Source organism: Emydura macquarii, unplaced genomic scaffold (genome assembly GCF_026122565.2).
Source record: "Emydura macquarii macquarii isolate MOO-44397 ecotype Brisbane River unplaced genomic scaffold, CSIRO-AGI_Emac_v2 contig_2846, whole genome shotgun sequence".
In the NCBI taxonomy this organism is placed as follows: Eukaryota; Metazoa; Chordata; order Testudines; family Chelidae; genus Emydura; species Emydura macquarii.
The window spans coordinates 2,242,752-2,261,165 of NW_027132983.1; the positions used below are offsets into that span (position 1 = coordinate 2,242,752).

An 18,414-nucleotide genomic window follows, 5' to 3' on the forward strand; every position below is an offset into this window, starting at 1 on the left:
AAGCTCCTTCAACCAAGGCAACTTCACAGTACAAAGTTGCATAGTACAGAATGTGTCACCCACACTTACCAGCTGGGAGAAAAGGAGATGCACTAGCAACACAGCCATGTTAGGACTGCAGCTACGTGGCTCTGCCTAATTTGAAGGACTAGGCCTAGAAAAGCATGCTGTGACAATTCCTATTACAGGGCTGTGTTTCCCTGCTGAGGGTCAGTGGAAATCACAAACGAAGGTGCTCCAGCCAGAATAAGGGATCTCACCACTACCTCTCACAGACATATTAAAAACAAGGTTATTGCTAGCCTCAACTTCAGCAGTTCTCATTGTATTTTGATAGTCCATCCAAATGGCAGGAAACAGTTAAACACTTGATATTACTTGTTTCAGGCTCTAGAAATTGACATGGGTCTAATTTGAAAATTAAATAAATATATAAAGACATTTCGCATAATTTTCCTTTTAAAATGGTCAGTTGAATTAATTCAAATGTCAAGGAAATAAATTCCTTAAAATCAAATTTCTTATTTAAATGCAAAATCTGTTGAAAAAGACAAGGTTCCATTACTAGACCAAACACCATTTTCAAAAACAGAATGACTTTTATATTCATCTGATGCTCAGATTACTTGAATAATTAAACTAAAATAATTTTTTATTTTTGAACAAAGTTTAGTTTACTCCACAACTTTAAAAATAGTTTGTGTTGAGTGGCAATCACTAAAAAAAAATTCTCAGTTAAATACTTGAGTATAGCCTTTGTAAAGCATAGATTAAGTTCATACACACAGTGAGAGTGCAAGAAAGGGTTAAATATAAATGGTGAGTGGATCTTCATGCATGAGAAAGTGTTGTCTATAAAGCTCATGTCTCACAGGATAAGGTAACAAGAAAACTAGCAGCTTTTGATTATAACTGGTGTGCAAGATTTGCATGTGGCTGTCACCCAGAAACTGTTCATAAGAACAAAAGACATCTATTTCTGTAGCTGACAAAATATCACACCTAGAACACTAGCAATGGAGTGGAAGAATGTAATTAAAAGAAATTACTTAGCAAAAATGCTAGTTCATGAAGGTGTTTCTCTGCTCTTCATAGTACTGCTGGAGTAAGTTTCCTCAATCATAGTCAAAATAAGTCTCCTCTTGAGGCATGCGGCTTGATACACTTGTTCATTTCACCTGAATAAGTACTTTCCCCTGTGCTCCAAAGAAGCAAGGACTTCTCCGTAATACAAATCAGCTGAAAGAAACACTGCTGGCTCCAAGAGTTTCCTGAGAAAAGGACAATAGTTCGTAAAATCCATTTTACTTGGCCTCATTGATCTCAGAGTGTCTGCGGACCAGGTTGAATTTGCCAGTAGGGTCAGGGATATACCACTTCTCCCAAACATCCACATATGAAGCTGTTCGTCCCCAGGGTTTGAAATGCCCACTCCAATGGAGCAACTTGGCCGCTTTCACAAATTGAGGAGAATATCTTTTTCCGGTGCTAGAGCCTTTTATTGAAAGAGAAGCACATCACAACTGCACACTAGAGCAAGCAATAAAGGCAGTAAAATCATCTTTGCATGCACCATTTTAACTTCAGCGTTGTAGAGGTAACAAGGGATGGCCTTACTGTGGGAAGATGGGGGATTGGCAAGTGAATCAGTTATTACAAAATAAGACTCTTGGGGCCAGATTCTCAGGTACAGATAAGCACTGCTTAGTGCCATCTCTCCTATTCTGGGCCTTCCAGTGCTCTTCAGAGCATTCTTAGGGCTGCACTACTTGTAATTAAAAATCAAAGTATGCTCCAGAGGCATTTGAGCTCAACCAGTAGCGATGTGGAAGCTCTGCTCTTCCAAATAAACCATGAGGAGACATCTATGGGCATCTCCAAATATACCAAATGTGTTTAATGTAGAAAACTTGAAAGCAAGTTCAGCTTGAGCAAGCCCTCTGACAACTTAAAAAGCAGCAATCATTGGTTCCAAAATGAGCCCACAGACTGGTGCAGCTCTGAAAATGGGGAGAACCAGGTGTAAAACAGAAAAAGCTTCATCCCCTCCACCCACTTGGGGAGGCGGAGAAGTCAATTTGCTGCATCAACACAATGTTCACCTACTGCCCTGACAGACTACATCTAAGGAGGTAGTAAGCATAGAAGGTGGGAATAATGTGTCAGGATTTTATTTCATACATACCAAGATGTCGGATGTTCCACATGGGATCAATATTGGAATGTTGCTTGTAAAATACAATTAGCAGTGGCGGTGTGGCAATGCTACCTGCCAAAGTCCGACTGTATAACTCCTCTCTAGTAGGGAAGATGAAGCTATTAGGTGAGGGTGCAGATACAGCCTGGAATGGTTGATTTTCATTCATACTACTACTTCACAGTGAAAGAGCATGCTGCATTCTGTCTGGCTATTTACCTATGTGGCCCTCACAGTCCTTCATTCCACAGTGAATCTTCATCACAGTAACCCGCCCCCTGATTTGTCCTCCTGATTTCTGCAAACTTACGCTACATTAAGCATCATCCATTTCTCCAATTGCTTAGTGATGTTCTGTTGTTTCCATTCTGTTAGATTGGCAACAATGATCCCTGGATTAAAAGAGCAAGTGCTGGCTTTCATGGCAAGCTTCCGGATTGTTTGTTTCTTATAATCTAAAAATCCAATGTAATTATACTGAAAACAGAACAGAAATTGGTTTTTAGTTTTAACTGCTCCCAAATAAAATTTCTTTGCTCCCAGATAAAATGTTTCCCCCACTCCACTCACAGTTAATTTTTTTCCAGTGCCCCTGGTAGAACAGAGGAATGTTGTGTGGATAAAATAATTTTCCTTTTCTATCGTACAGGATAGAATGTGTGGTTTAAGAGGCGCAACAATGTGTAAAGCTTTCACTATAAAAGATCAGTGCTTTCAGGAACGCTGCCTCTTCTTAATATCTAAAATGCCACCAATCTCCCCACTAGATAAATCACCTGTTTTTATGCAAGCATATTAGAAACACATAGAAACAAAAACTTATCTATAGAATGTTAAGTTCTAGACTGCATGTTCTTCACAGTAGTGTCTTAATCCCATTGTAGAGCACAGTGTAAATTCAAAGAGCTGTGATTATGCATCTACTTTTGAATATGATCTCAACTTGGCCTTCAATTGTGCCCACAAATAACTGCAGGTGCAATACTTCAAGGGCATTTTATAGCACTTAAACATCTGAGTAATTAATTTGTGGGTACAGTCAGATACTTGATTTCCAAGTGCCATGAAATTAATCTGCAAATAACTAGGAACCAACTCAGAGGCCAAATTCTGAAAATGAGTGTCTGCAATATTAATATTTTATTTGAACTGTTCAGACCTGATTCCCTGCTCCACGGACAGCAAATTTATTAGAGGTTGAGTCACAGTCATCTGCAAATGCAGCTGCATGGCCAGGTTTCAGTGGTGTGTTGTAAAGTTCAAGGATATCATCTGAAAAATTCAAACAAAGCAGAGAATCGAAACACAAATATTGCTTTAAGCTTTAGTTCATATGCTTTTTGTACATTCTGTTCTACTGTTCATATCAACACGATCTTACTCAACTTAAAACAGGGCTGGATCTTTTCAAACAAAGAATAGGGCCAAGACAATTAAATGTTTAAAAATACATTCCTTTGAATACAATATGTGCCCGTTATACACAAGCTTACATTACCTGGAAGTAATACCCCTTTAGCTCATGCATTTCGAATTCTACTCTGGCCAAAGCACCCTGCTGAGCTCTAGGGACCTGACTCAACTCCCATTGAAGACAACAGGAGCTGACATCAAACCAAAGTTCTTTGTTTGAGAAATAGATTTTACACTAGACATCATATACAATATAAAGGGGGTGAACTGAAAAATAGAATCTGCCCAAAAAAAAAGTCAAGTCCCTTATTAGTTGCTGTGGTCTTGTTAGATAAAGAATTTTCTCCCTAGAACATTGCAAGATTCACTAGGGAACTAAGAATTCTACAGTAGTTTTACTGTTCAAATTGAAACAACTTACATTTTTATTACAAAATGAGTATTTAAACAGCTAATTTAAATTAATGAGAATGAAATGGTCAAAGAAAAGGTGCTAGGAAAACCAAGAGTTTTATTTTGCATATATAAAATATATTTTAGATGCTAAAATTAAAATATCAACAGTATCTCATCAACTTGGTTAAACTAGACAAGATAAGAGCTAGCAATCTTTATGGTTCACCAGAGTAAAATCTGATCAAGTAGGGATAGGAAAATGTTTCTTCCCAGTGTATAGATCTGCAAAGATTAGGTGCATTTACAAGGTTTTTACATCCTTACATGAGGCAGAAGCATTTGGCTAACATCTGAGACAGGAGACTGAACTAGATCCGTTCCAGTAGGGCAATTCCTATTCACTTAGGAAGAAAAGGTTCAGTACCTTGCACTATTACATCGTCATCCATGTATATGGTCTTCTCTGCATGAGGAACCAACATAGGCAAGTAGAATCTTGCAAAGGTTAACTGTGAACACAAGCAAGCAAGAGAAATGGGAAAGTGACAGGAATGGGGAACTCTAACTGATATCTTGGGCACTAATTTTCTGGAAACACAAGTACCCATGATATCTTATATAACAAAAGAAAAATAACCCTCAATGGTGGGGTTTTTGTGGGAGGAGGAAGGTGTTTTTTTAAAAACAGCTAAGGGCAGAATTTTCAGAAGTGCCTATGTGACTTAGGAGCTCAAGCGCTAGTGAAAGTCAGTGGAACTAAGTCACTTCAGCCCAGATCCTCAGAGGTATTAAGGCTCCATTTAGGAGTCTAAATACTACCGTGAATCTGGGCCTTACGCTCTTTTGAAAATCCCAGCCTAAATGTTCGTACATCACTTGGTAAATATAAAGTGCTCCATATGGTCCTACTCCTACGATGCAGTTCACTAGCCTGAGCGCCTGCACAGAACTGCAGTAAGTCAGTGAGACGCCACACAAATGTAGGACTCAGTGACAGCAGACCACATTTCAGAATGGGTGCCTACATAGTCTGTTTTAAAATATTTTGCTTATAAAAGATGCAGTTGGCACATAGTATTTCTTGGCATAACCAGCTATGATTGAAGGACTCACTCATATTAATCATGACTAGATGCAAAGGTTTGATAATGTAATCAATGGACATTTATGTGCTACTTGTTATCCTGAAAGATCCCATTATACCAAGGAATCCTATTTCTCACTAATGTCTTTGGGTTCCCACAGTTCCAGACCACACCAGCATTTTGCAATAGTTTAGGATAGGAAGGGAATGACTCCTAATTCAAATGAAAATGTAGATGGATTTTAGGAAACCAGAATGTAGTTATCCAAACTGGAATATGAACAGGACTCTGGAGTTAATACTTCTACTCTTGTGAAAAGAGTTCTGGGATATTTAATGACCACAAGTAGTTAAGAGGACTTCTCTCTCTCTCCATCCGAAAAATAGCATGTCCAACTGCAGAGCACCCCCTGCTGGTACTATTGATTTAGTACAGAATCAGAAGAGTGCCACCTATTTAATTACCACAATCACTACTTGGTGTGGATTTAATCTCTGCAGGGCAGGTTGTGCCTGCCTCATGATTTCTTAAAATGAATACACAGTTAAGTTTGGACAAAAAGCAAACTTTTACATCTATTAAAATACAGCTTAAAAACACATAGGGAGAATAAAGCTATAGAACACTATCCTATCTATAAATCACAGATCTGTCCAGATATAACTAGTATGTCCACTCACATCAGTTATCACTGATTCATATTTACAACAAATAATCAGCACCAGTACTCACTGGTTTTATGGAGTCTGCCTGTTCAGACTCCACTTTCACTTTCCCTTCCAGAATACGAGGGTCGAAATCCAGAATTCGGTATTTCACCTTTTTCAGAGCAGTGTTACTCAGCCATGCCCTGCCCAGGGAAGAGAGGAAGAGGAGTCGCACATTTACAAAAAAGAATAAGCATAGTTAAATGAGATCAAATTAAACCAGAAAGAAAGAGGAGGTGAGCCAAATGATAATGGCACAAATAAATGTTGGTCTGGTTCCTCTAGCTTGGCAGTTTCCCCTACCTATCAAATGTGCATGTAGTATTATATAGTCTATGTTTGACCTCAGTACGGTGCTGTATGGACATAGAGGTCTGCCTACGTAGAGCTCACTGCTGGATTGTGGCGATAGGTGCTGGATAATGGAATTTTCTGAGGTTTACGTCTCATGCCGTTAAAGTATTTAGAAACTCACAGTCCCTTTACAAAAAGCATTACTCAAGATAATGTTAATTTTGACCTTCCAGTTAACTGGAGAAAGAAGATGGGGAAGGCAGAAGAGGGTCAAACACCAATCTACAAATTAGGAAACTACTGGTAGGGCTCATCTTTCTGTGATGGAATCTGTCTTCTATTAAAAAAAAATTATTTCCTCTATCTTATGTTTAACCTTAAGTTAAAGTCTGTTTTCTTTAAGCGTGCATAGCATCAGAGTGGGAAATCACTCTTCTGCACCATTTATGGAAGCAAATTTCTTATAGCTCTTTTTTTAACGCTGTAAATTGAAATCTCTTACTAAATATCCCACCATTTGTGGCAGTTTTGTTGTATACAGTTGAAAGTCAGACAAATAAGAAAACTGACCAAGGGCCTCATCCTGAGAAGTCAATGGACTATAAGAGCACTTAGGACAGCAGAGAACTGGGCCCTAAATGAATACTAGTCACTGTCAGGAACAAGACAAACACGAGAAGAACCTGAATCCTTGGAATCTCTGGATTCTTTTGGCTCACTGGTCCTGGATGTTTACTTGTGGTAGTACATTTTCTAAAAGTTAGGAAACCAGGAACACAGAAATTGAGCGAAGCAGAGCTATTTCATGCAGACTTCAGCCTACACCTAGAATGTCACCAGGGAAGGCGACTGTAGCAAATAGAATATACAATTTCAAGAGGCACCTACAGCTGCTTCCTGTAAAAGAAATGATCACAAGGTCTGGTAATAAAGCAAACAGGTACGATTGCAATCAGTTTACAGAGGTCTGGATTGTTGGAACAGATGGTCTTTTCCTCTTTTAAAAATGAATCCAATCTGACATGACTGCGATGAGCTGAACCTGGAGAGCATGGTTTACCTTAAATGGTCCACAGTATCATTTAGAGTGACAATATGGAACACCACGTTGGATTTGGTGTTATGGTGAATGCTGTTCATGGCAGCAATGACTCCCCCAAGTCTGTCCTCCGATGCTGTAATGACCACAGGAATTTCCTGATCATTTATTTCATCGGTCAGCCTTTGAGGAGCCTCCGGTATGAAATCTATAGGCTGCAATCCTAATGGACTTGAATCTGCAGGACAAGAAAATGAAATTATAAATAATTGTTCTTCAAATAAATAAATTATTAGTGTTTCTAAATTCTTAGCACCTCCAATTATACTTATACACCAATTATACTTATATTGTTCTTCGAGACCCTGGTCAAGATCAGAACTACTACAAGTTTGTACAGCTAAGTTCTGCACAAACTTGTAATGGCAAAGACAATCCAAGCCCTGAAAAATTTGTCATCTATGTTAATCACAACACATAAACATTACAATAATAATATTATGCACACACATAATTTTGAACTCCCCAGTGAGCAGCATGACAAGGAACACAGATGAACATTAGAGCTCAGATTAAATTCCTTCCTTCATTCTTTAATTTCAGGGTTCTGGTAACACAGAGAGCTAAAGTGAGGCTTAGATACAAATGAGCTGCACTCTCAGATCAGCTCATCGTCTCCCTCCCTTCCACCCGTCAGCACCACCCTCTCTTCCAACTCTCTTTCTAATTCCTCTGAGACAGAGACCAAGGAAACACCATATTAATGCAGCTATGGTGCCTTTTATTCCCCCAGCTGACCCAGGTACTACAGTATATGAGTGTCTCACAGGAGTCCTAGACATCTAAAATGACCTAAACTGAACCCACAAGTATTTATGCCTGCAATATGCAGATACAAAAATGGATGTTGGTACTTTAAATTAACCAACTGAATAGATTACCTAGGAATGTGGTAAATTCTCCATCAATTGGAGTTTTTATATCAAGACTAGATGTTTTTGAAATTATTGGACACCATGCAGGAATCGCTGGATTCAATTCTATGCCCTGAATTAGGCACGGTGTCAGACCAGATGGTCATGATCCCTTCCAGCCTTAAAATCTATGAATGTCTGATTTGAGATATCTAGCAATGCTACTGCACTATCAAAGCACTAAATGTAGCTACAGTACAAACTGCTGGATTCTATCTGTACTTGTCTATTCCTGACCCCACTACAACAAAGATTATACCAGCCACACATCAGGACCAACTCCCCCTTAAGTTCTGAGGAAGTTAGTAAAAATCTAATGTTAATGGAGTACAGAAATAAAATTTAGACAAAAACACAGGAAAACCGTGTGTTCAAAATACATTTCATTACAGAAAGGATCTATTGTTATCACATTTCAGAAACCATTTTAGTATGGCAGAGGTTTGTTTCTGATCAGGTATGCATTGTGCTACTGATCTGAAAAGTAAACTCATTAGTATAAAAGAAAAGCCACTGTACCTGATACATCTCGTTTCAAAAAGTCACTGAGACCGAGAAGGTTGTGATGTAGAACTAACAAAAATATAACAATGGCAAGTACAAGAATGAGAATGTTCACTGAAACAGAGAAGAAAAGGGAGGTTATTAGGATAATCTCACAGGTCAGGAAAAGATAAGAGGACAAATGTTTTTTGTTTGTCAAATATGTACCTTTTCTGAATGTCATTTTTCCCTGGTGTCTTTGTTTATAAGCAGAGCCTCTTTGCAAACCTGTAAGAGGAAAACATACAGCAGTTATGTTCCACTGCTTGTACATGCATCTGAGAGAGACATGCTATGATTGATGGTGTCAATATGGTTTCATGGAACATGGTGCATGCGTGTGTAGTGTTTACGTCTATTCAAGAGATAAAACTGCATCGTATTTTAATGGTCACCAGATAAGGCCTTCCAGCTTAGAAGGCATCCAGCTAGGTTGCCACATCTAAAGGGGACACTCCCTGTAATGAGAGGGAGAGACACAGAGTGTCCATCTGGGAAGGAGGAGGGATGTAGACCATGAAATTTCAGCTAGGCTGGGCCTATTTATAAAATTAAGCTACCAAATATTAATAAGTTGCATATTGCAGAGTATGTGAAATGGTGCTGGATTCCCTTTAAAATGGGTGATTGTTTCTCATTGTAACACACCCATGCTGTCTTTCTATTCTCAAAGTATGTCTGGTATTTCATTAAGGTAACTGTTTATTAATTGCCTCTCTGTCTGAACCATTTTCCCTAATGAACTTATCCTCTGGGAGTAACTCATCTATGCAGTAAACAGAAATGTGTTAAATACCGGGCGTGCTAGACCTCCATTGCTCCAGACCTCTCAAAATACCTTATGATGAAAGCTAATGACTGGATGCCACCCCAGGTATTGCTCAATTTAATCACAACAACCCCAATACCCCTTTGTTTGAAGGGTGGAACACTGAAACTAAACAACACATCTAGGTGTCTAGCACCCTTTTCACTAAGTAAAGTGCATGGGTCTCTCCCTCTTGTATTGTTCTCTGAAATTCCTGTGTTTACTCATGTAAATTACCAAAATGCTTTGAAAAACATTGGATTTAAGACTATAAAAGAGAAGCAATGGAAATAAGCAAGCAGGCAAGCTTCAAGAGAAAAAGAATCACTCTTGACAAGAAACTGACAAGAACTGCCATCTTGCCCAGCTGTCTTCTGAGACCAGGGATCCAGGCTCTAGGGGGAAGCTGCTAAGAGACCATTGCCACCTCTTGCCTGCATTGGTGAGGATAATTGCTTTTGCAGCTAAAATATACTGGACTTTTGGTTTGGGGGCTCATTTTATATGTTTATAAGTACAGTAATTAAAGCCTTTCTGTCATTATCGAATGAGAGTCGTGTCAATTCCTGAGCACACTAATAGCAGATCCCAGTCTGTGAGTTAACAGGGATGAATAGTAAATTATGTTAAATTAATATTTATACAGGGCTTTTCATCCATAGAGCACTTTATGAAGGTGGGCAAGTATCAATCCCCATATTATTGACAGAAGCTAAGTGATTTGCCGAAGCTCACCCTGCGAGTTAAGCACAAGTCTAAGCATAAACTCAACTCTCCTGATTTCTAGTCCCAGGCCCCACCCACTAGAACATGTTTACAGATTATGAGAGTATCCACTCAGATGGAGGTGGGAACAGAGACGAAGAACAGGACAACGTTTTAGTGGAGATAATCCTCATTTTGCTTTAACCCAAACTTGCTGTGAACTGGAAAAGAGCATTTTTCCAGAAAAGCCATGATGACTACAGCCTGTGTGAATTATACAAATCCTTGAGCTATCAAACTAGCTCTACTTGGAAATAGTTTAACATTCAGTTTGCACACCACTGAAACAACAGATCTCTTTTGTCTGTCAGGCACAGTCTGTATGGCTTCTGGAGACCACGAATGGGTTCTTCTGAGGCTGAGCCAACCTATCCAACTATCCAAGCAAGACAGTGTCTCAGGAGCAAGGCAAGTTAGCTTTCCAATAACATGTAGAAAACATTTACATACTTTGTAGAAAGTCTTCAATAGGTTGAAAAAGTGGTACATTAAATCAGTCACTGCAAAATCTGCAATGCGAGATAACAATCACACAGAGAAAAACACTTGTGCTGTATGTTACACATAATAGTCCTGCTAGTGTTGTTTCTTCCAGCTAGAGAATATAACATCTCACACACATCAAACATATGCTGACAACACAGTCAAAGCTGTCAGCAAAAGAAGGTGATCTAACAGTTTTGTAATACTTGCTAACTGCATAGAAATCACTCTGTTGCAAGTTCTCATAAAATCTAACCATGCTGCAATGTTCTATTAGCACATGCCCAGCATTCACTGTGAACTTCATATGATAAATCAGTCTATGGAGAAAAACTAACTTGTCAAGGAAACTGGCTAGATTTCAAGTTTCTCAAGTTATTTGAAACTCCAAGGGAAAAAATATTTTAAAAAACCCTATGAAACATGCTTTACTGAAGTCTTTTTAAGTGCTTAAAAACAAAACAGTGTTAGAAGAAAACAAAGACATGACTCATTTATCAGCATGCAAATTCAGAAAAGCAAACCTGCTGTAAACAGTTGCCAGTGCAGCAATAAAATGCTGTTTATTGTCTTCCAGCACAAAACCAGAAAAATTATTTATTCATTGCTCAAAGTCTCTCTCCACACAGCAAACATGCAATTTACAGGCCTGATTTTGTAAACATTTGCTCACATACATAATTTCATTGAAGTCAACTGGACTTCTAATGTAAACAAGGATTGGGCCCTACAATAGATACAGACAGAAAAAGAGTCAGTCAGTGTGTATGTATAATTATTACACATATTTACATGTGTTCTGTGGCCTTTAATAGAACCAGAAATGGTTTTGATTAAAGTATTGTGTATTTACTTTCCTGAAAGTACTTTCACTAAAGACATAGGCCTCAGATTCGCAAACACTGATGCACATGCTTATCTTACAGATTAGCAACCCCATTCACTTCAATGGAACTGCTCCCAAGCAGAAAGTTAAGCACACGCATTAGGTGTTCTCAGGATCAGGCATCAGTGTATAATGAAGATACAACACAGAGGCTAAAAAAGGTAAGCATTGTGATCTTTTTTCTTTGTACATATTAAGCAAATAACAAGCATTTATCACAAATAAGCAGGTTTACCCTCAGACTCAATGATACAGCTACAACCTTTGGCGGAATCCCACTTGTGGTGAACTACCCTGTGAGCAGCACAGCACAGCACCAGTTGTATGGAACAATCCCTGTCTAGAGATCTTGCTTATCAGTAGTTGTCGAAGTGAAGTCCCCTTCTTCTATTTCGGGGAGAGGGGGAGGAAATCCCAGAGCTCCGTGTCAAATGTGTACAGCTTTTAAAAAAACAACCACGGAAAAGCACCGGCGCTTCGGGAAACACCCGCCCCTTCTTCCCAACTAATCTCAGATGTGGCACAGGTCGGGGCAGAGAATCTAGAGCGGCGCGGATCTCCTAAGGATCCATCTGCTGCAGAAGGGAAGGGCTGACTGGCATCTCGAGGGGCCACTGCCCACCCAGGGAATGACTGTCACGTCACGCCATGTGCTTGCAGCAAGACGGCAGGGTAGTGCGTGGAGCACAAACAGCCCCACGGCAGCGAGCAGAGGCAGCCCGAGCGGGTGGGTAACTAGCTGCTAGGTTTTGGATCAGGCACTCGGTGTTCTCACTGTCGCCGGGCACGGCGCTGCTCTGCCCAGGCTGCGCTTACCCCAGCCCCGCACAGCGACCGGGGCCGGCGCCGCTGCCCGGCTCAGCCGCCTGAATCCTTACCTGCGCGCCCAGCGAGCCGGGCTGCTCGCGCTCGCTCCCCGCCGCCGGGTTGAGGCACCCGCCGAGCTGCCAAGTGCCAGCTCAACACAGCAGCGCTACTAGCCACAGCAAGCAACAGGCAGCGGCGGCCAGCCGCTGGCCGGGCCTTGGGCAACCATGGCGCCGCCTGATTCGACAACAAGAACCGCGTGAGCTAATATTTATTTACGGGGGGCACGTTAGCCCGAGCACATCACAGGACTCCACTCAAACCCTAGCTTGGCGCGAAGGGGAACAGCCGAGCCGGGCCCCTGCCGGCGCTGCGCACACTGAGTCCGGCAGTGCGTTAGACACACCTATGCGCTAAGGACCCTGAGCGCTGTATAACTGTTGCCATGGAGACGCAGCCGAGCGCCGCTGTGGCCGCAGCGGAGCCGGGCGGTGGCTTGTGGCTGGAGCTGGCCTTGGTCTTGGCGTCCCACGGGCGGCTGGGGTCGGCCCGCGGAGGCCGGTGCAGTTGTTCAGGCAGGGGCGGGGGCACCGGCACCTCCCGGCCGGAAGCTCAGGGGAGATGGGGCGGAGCAAGATTCCGCTGCTTCCGGCCAGCTCAGCGCCCGCCTTCCGGACCCGCTCCTCCGCCGCCGGAGTGTTGACGCGCGCTAGCCGGCCCGGCAAGGAGGCTGCCGCCCGCGAGACCTCGCCTCCCTCCTCCTCCAAGGCCGGTGCCGCTGGGGCCTCCATCGCCTCCAGCTCGCGGGCCGGAGCCGGCCCCCAGGGCGCCCCTGAAGTCTCCCCTTCGCGGGGTGGAAGCGCCTCCGAGGAGAGCAGCGAGACGGGCAGCGACGCGGCCTCCCTGGCGGTCACCATGCTGGACGTATTCAGCTCCGTCCCCACCCAGATGGTAAGTGGGGGCGGCGCGTGGCGCTTCGGGGCAGTGGAACCAACCGGGCCGGGGCGCCTGGGGCCGCCGTGTCGCTGACCGCACCAGCCTCCCGCTCCTGCGTTGGTGCTGCCTAGCTCGGGTTCCGGCCCCAGCGTCCACATGTTTCATTGTCCTCGGCCCGTTCGAGGCTGGGGGCTGTAAACAACAGCACGGCTCCGCTCGTCCTCGCCCCTGCAGGCTACTTACCCCGGGCTTCCGTGTACAGTAAAAATGCTGCCTCCGCGTTTGCGGCTGAGTTACTGCACAGGGGCAGTTTCCTGACTTGCAAGTCCAATTGCTCAACTTTTTTTTGTATTCATCATCTTGGTTTAAAGCGAATGACTAACTGCAATTCGTAAAGTAGCTATTCTAGCCTCTCTGAAAAGGGGGGGAAACAGTCCTTCATTAAATCATTTAAGTTTTACAATAGCAACTGGGGCAGCATCAGTCTACAGCAGTGTTTCTCAATTAAATTTTGCCATGGAACCCTTTTGAACTCGATAAATAATTGCGGAACCCCCCAAACTCTTAACAGTATTTTTATATATGGGGCCAAAAAAAATGTAAAAATAAGCAAATTATATACAAACTAGGTCAGTGTTTCTCAATTAAATTTCCCCGCGGAACCATACTCCATACCCTCCGCCAAAAAATCCAGGACATCTTCCCTTTTTCGGTGGCGCAATGTCACTTTCCCGTGGAACCCCAACAGTGTTCCCTCGGAACCCCAATTGAGAAACACTCGTTTACAGCAACGTAAACAATTCTGTTCGAGATTATTTATGGCTATGGCATAAATAGCTGGGATGCAAGAATTAAAGCAAGCATGCTTCAGTTGACAGTTGTTTTCTTAATCTGTCTCCTTTGACTTTAACTTTTGTCATGCTCCCCCTCTTCCCAACTTTTGTCATGCTCCCCCTCTTCCCACCCAAAAGTTAGAACGATAGCTTGAAATAGTGATTTTTATTGTAACATTTTGTACCTTCACTAAGTATTGTGGATATTAATGTAGACAGAATAAAATACTATTACCTACAGGATATGAGTATCTGGACTGCAGAAGATAGGATATGCTGCTGGAGTCCAAATGCACATGTTCAGTTTCACGCATCAATCACTCTTTGATATTGTTGATATATTTGAGGGTGTGCAAGAGCTGTGTTTTTTCTGGTGAAGTAGGGTAACAGCACATGAGGAAAATCTACCAACATACCAATTAAATTACACACATCAGTCTTGCTCTGTTCAATTCTTTACCCAACATATGTATGCTTATCTGCTGCTTATTATTAAGCTTCCTATGCAAGTGAAGTTTAATTTAGCATGAGGAAGCATGGTCTTGCGGTCTAAGAACAGAGCTGTGCGTTCTAGTACAGATTCTGCCATAGAGATTGCTTGTGATCTTGAGCAAGGCACAACCTCTCTGTATCCCAGTTTTATAAAACCAGGGGAAATATTGAATCATCAATACGAGGTGATCCTTTGCAAAGGGGTATAAAAAAGCGACTTTTCTATAAAGTGCATAAAAGCACAATATATTAAACTTATTTTCTGCAGTTTTAAAAGCAACCGCCTCCTTACCAACTATGAGAGGACTTTGGGTTTCTGTACCGATGTCACTAACTCTTAATGACAGCCCAAAGAATGCAGTTTACTGCCTTTTCTTTTTCTTTTTGTGTTATCATTGGAGTTGTAGGAGACACTAAGCTGGGAATTAAGGTTTTTACAACATAAAACCAAGGTTTCTTTAAAGAATATATAAGAAAACATTCTAGTCTTAAGCATTTGTTTTGTATTCCTCATCTCTCACTAGAGAGTCAGGGCAGGAGTATGGTCAAGCTTTGTCTTTGTGCCTCTTGACAGGATGCAAGAATCATTTACTTTGTGTGTAGGTGATTGGTATTTATAACCTTTTGACAAATTTTTTTTTTTTTTTTAAACAGGACTACAAAGGTCAAAAACTAGCAGAACAGATTTTTCAAGGGATCATTCTTGTTTCTGCGGTAAGTATAATGGAGCCACGGGTAAGGCTGTAAAACATCCTTTAAAAATAAACTGGATTAGGGTCTGAAAACTTCTTGGCTTCTTTCACACCCCAGATTTTTTCCAGAAGCATTTAACAACTGTGTGAACTTCATATACTATACTGTGCTCCCATCTGCTAATTAACTTCGTAACCACTGAGACTGCTGTACTAGGGGCTGACAGCTGTTACAAGCTGTGTACTATATAAAACCTCAACAGTTAGAACCATTACAGCATAGAATTTCTGTGGGTCATACAATTAACACTACATAAACTAAGGAGGTCACACAGGAAAGTCAGTGTTGCTTTCTGTAAAAGGGGTATAATTCTGAACTCCCAGATGAGTTGTGGCTAAGCCTAAAATTTTTAAAGCAGCTTGAGGTCCCTCAGAGAAGGTGCCATTAAGTGCATAGTAGTATTTAGAAATAATTTTTAATGTAGAGGTGTAACCAAAATCTAGACTGAAAATGTATAAGTAGCTAGAGAACTCCAGTTATGGAGTCAGGAAATTCACAGTTAAAAATAAAAATAAAAAAACCATCTCACCACTCTGTTGTACTCAGAGGCTATATACCCACCTTCCATATCTTCCTTTCTAGTAAAAGCTACAGAACCTCAATAGCCCAGCAAAAACAGTACATATTGGATAGGCCAGTATAGTGCCCAGTACAAACTGCAGGTTCAAACCCGCACCAACTAATTCTCATTAAACATATTGCTGTTGTACCCCGCCTACATTTGTTATCTACAGTCTCACATTAAGCCAATTAAGTACATCTTCTCCATGCTGATTAGACACTAATTCACCATAAAGCAGTTCCTTATCCTCTATATTTAAGTAAAATATTCACCCAAGTCCTGTTCTGCCTATGCCTATTCATTAGAAAAATAGCAACATAAAAATGGTATTTCAGACTTTACCATACTGAACAAACATCTAATTTTAGTATTAGTCATGAAGTAATCTTATTTCCCATAGACTATTCATATATAATAAATCAGATTATCCCAACTCTGATCTCAAATTACAGATAACTCAGTGGGTGTGTCACGAACTAAGATTAAGAATTGTGTTGGAATCATAGCAAGTTTCCCAACTTGCTAACATTTAGTGGTTTTGTAACTTATGTCATTGATTTTCCTTGTCTATAGGATATTTTTCAGTATTAACGCAATCATTTTTGGTTTGGGAATGGCTCGTTAGGTTTTTATTTTATTAAAATGGGTATTGCTTCTTCTAGGTAATTGGTTTTATCTATGGCTACATCGCTGAACAGTTTGGTTGGACTGTCTATATAGTTATGGCTGGATTTGCTTTATCATGCCTGGTAAGACAAAACATGATTACTATAAATACATCAGCAAATGCACTAATGGAGTTTCCAAAACAAAGTTGCCTGTTTATCAAATGTTGTTTTTACCTGAAACAGAGAGCTTAAATAAGGTGATAGATGAGCATAATGCAAACAGATGCAATACAAACTTTTCAGTATGCACAAATAACTGTCATTCTGACCTGCTGACCTCCCTGTTCTTCCAGTCCTGTACCTCCACTTACATTAGCCAATGTACCTTGTTCCGTGTACTTCAATTCTGGGCCTAAGAGACTGATGTAAACAGGGACTCTAGTATTAAAACTTCTATTGGTGATGTAAGCCACTAAATGCTTAATCAGATGTTCTCTTCAATCCCGAGTAGACCTTCATTTTAAGTGATATTTTGATAGTAAATGAGACATTGCTCTGCTGGTACTGCAAGTCAACATAATGAAGGTTGTGTAGTAGTAACTGTTCTAATTGCACACATCTCATTTGGGGTTATTGAGATACATACAATTAAACTTTTTCCTTCCTTTTCAGCTAACGCTCCCTCCGTGGCCTATGTACCGCCGCAATCCTCTGAAATGGCTACCTGTCCAGGAGACAGGAGCAGAAGATAAGAAGCCAGCAGAGAGAAAATTGAAAAGGCATACTAAAAGTTGAAGAACATGAACCATTGTGATGTAACATTGCAGAATTTTGCTTCATTAAACGTTTGTGATATTCCTAGTGTGAGACGCCTTATATGCTTAATGCTTTAGAGACTATTTGATTCTGTCGGTATACCAGGATCAACCTCAAGGAACACTAACTTTGGGGAAAACACACACTCTGCCTCTGGCTAGAATTTTGCTAGGCCTAGCTGTGAAAGCAAAATGGGAAGTAAATATTAAATAGGTTTAAATTACAAGTGCATTTTAGGTTGCATTTAAGCAAGTTCTATGTTCTTGTAAGTGCTGCAGTTAAGTTGTTCACTTGTGGTAATACTGTCTGTAAAGTAATCCATAAGTATATATTTAAGAAATCTGAGGCATGAACTTGAGTAAAATACTGTATCAGAAAGATATTTCAGTTAAATGTATTCTTGGCTCATTTAACAGAGGCAGTTAGTATAAAATAACAAACCTTGTTATATGTATATTGAATTTGCAAGTTCATTTGGCTGCTCAACATTTTCAAATACGTTAAGGATGAAAATTTAAGTATACATATTACTACATAAAATTCAGGGACAAGTTTTGATTCTTGTGGAAAAGGCAGGGGGAATTAAGTCTTTCCATTCCTTGTGAGTAGACTGCCTTCTCCCTTTTTATGGAGAGTCAGTCCTTTTTAATATGACGTGTGTGTGTGTGTGTGTACACAAGTAAAATATACCTACATCTAGTGTATGTATTGTAGCAAGAATGAGCTAATGTGAACTAGGCCTGTAGGAAGCCTTCACTTAAGAGCATTTCACTTGCAGCAAAATTAACATGGAATTGTGAACAGGGCAGATATAGATAATTAACTCTGCATTGGTGGAAAGGAGAAGTTTTAAACCATGAAGTCTTATTCATGAATTCAAGCAATTTATGTAGTTAGAGCTACATAGAAATGAAGCATAACAGCATGAGACCGTAACTATAAATGGTATTTTTTCTGTTGCTGAAACACACAGCAACTCTTCAGAGTTGCTTTACAAGTGATTAACTTAGATTAAGA

At 40.7% G+C, this 18,414-nt stretch overlaps 2 protein-coding genes across 5 annotated transcripts; one reads left to right on the plus strand and one right to left on the minus strand.

Annotated features, from left to right (window-relative positions):
- Positions 1-15: 15 nt before the first annotated feature.
- Positions 16-12,690, minus strand: GLT8D1 (glycosyltransferase 8 domain containing 1). Of its 4 annotated transcripts, none has more exons than XM_067568071.1 (11): positions 11,826-12,077; positions 10,672-10,730; positions 8,817-8,876; positions 8,625-8,723; positions 7,153-7,369; positions 5,824-5,941; positions 4,431-4,515; positions 3,357-3,469; positions 2,508-2,674; positions 2,186-2,298; positions 16-1,495 (listed from the first exon to the last, which is right to left on the minus strand). In XM_067568071.1, the coding sequence occupies exons 3-11, from the start codon at positions 8,830-8,832 to the stop codon at positions 1,305-1,307; spliced, it is 1,119 nt and encodes a 372-aa protein (XP_067424172.1). In that variant the 5' UTR covers positions 8,833-8,876; positions 10,672-10,730; positions 11,826-12,077; the 3' UTR covers positions 16-1,304. The 4 variants fall into 4 exon arrangements, with proteins under 4 accessions (XP_067424172.1, XP_067424171.1, XP_067424173.1 ...); XM_067568070.1 differs by lacking the exon at positions 11,826-12,077 and adding an exon at positions 11,382-11,789; XM_067568072.1 differs by lacking the exons at positions 10,672-10,730; positions 11,826-12,077 and adding an exon at positions 12,469-12,690.
- Positions 12,691-12,868: 178 nt separating this feature from the next.
- Positions 12,869-17,448, plus strand: SPCS1 (signal peptidase complex subunit 1). Its single transcript, XM_067568073.1, has 4 exons — positions 12,869-13,348; positions 15,313-15,372; positions 16,636-16,722; positions 17,254-17,448. Exons 1-4 carry the CDS (start codon positions 13,019-13,021, stop codon positions 17,374-17,376), a joined length of 600 nt encoding a protein of 199 aa, XP_067424174.1. The 5' UTR covers positions 12,869-13,018; the 3' UTR covers positions 17,377-17,448.
- Positions 17,449-18,414: the final 966 nt, after the last annotated feature.

Bases quoted from the DNA above. Each gene is read 5' to 3' on its own strand.
- SPCS1 (XM_067568073.1), top strand. From the start codon at position 13,019: ATGGGGCGGAGCAAGATTCCGCTGCTTCCGGCCAGCTCAGCGCCCGCC. The intron at 13,349-15,312 runs GTAAGTGGGGGC...TTTTTTAAACAG, and splicing joins GCTCCGTCCCCACCCAGATG to GACTACAAAGGTCAAAAACT. The intron at 16,723-17,253 runs GTAAGACAAAAC...CTTCCTTTTCAG, and splicing joins GATTTGCTTTATCATGCCTG to CTAACGCTCCCTCCGTGGCC.
- GLT8D1 (XM_067568069.1), bottom strand. From the start codon at position 8,922: ATGTACAAGCAGTGGAACATAACTGCTGTATGTTTTCCTCTTACAGGT. The intron at 8,724-8,816 runs GTACATATTTGA...TCTCTGTTTCAG, and splicing joins AAAAATGACATTCAGAAAAG to TGAACATTCTCATTCTTGTA. The intron at 1,496-2,185 runs GTATGTATGAAA...TTTCAATAAAAG, and splicing joins GTGGAACATCCGACATCTTG to GCTCTAGCACCGGAAAAAGA.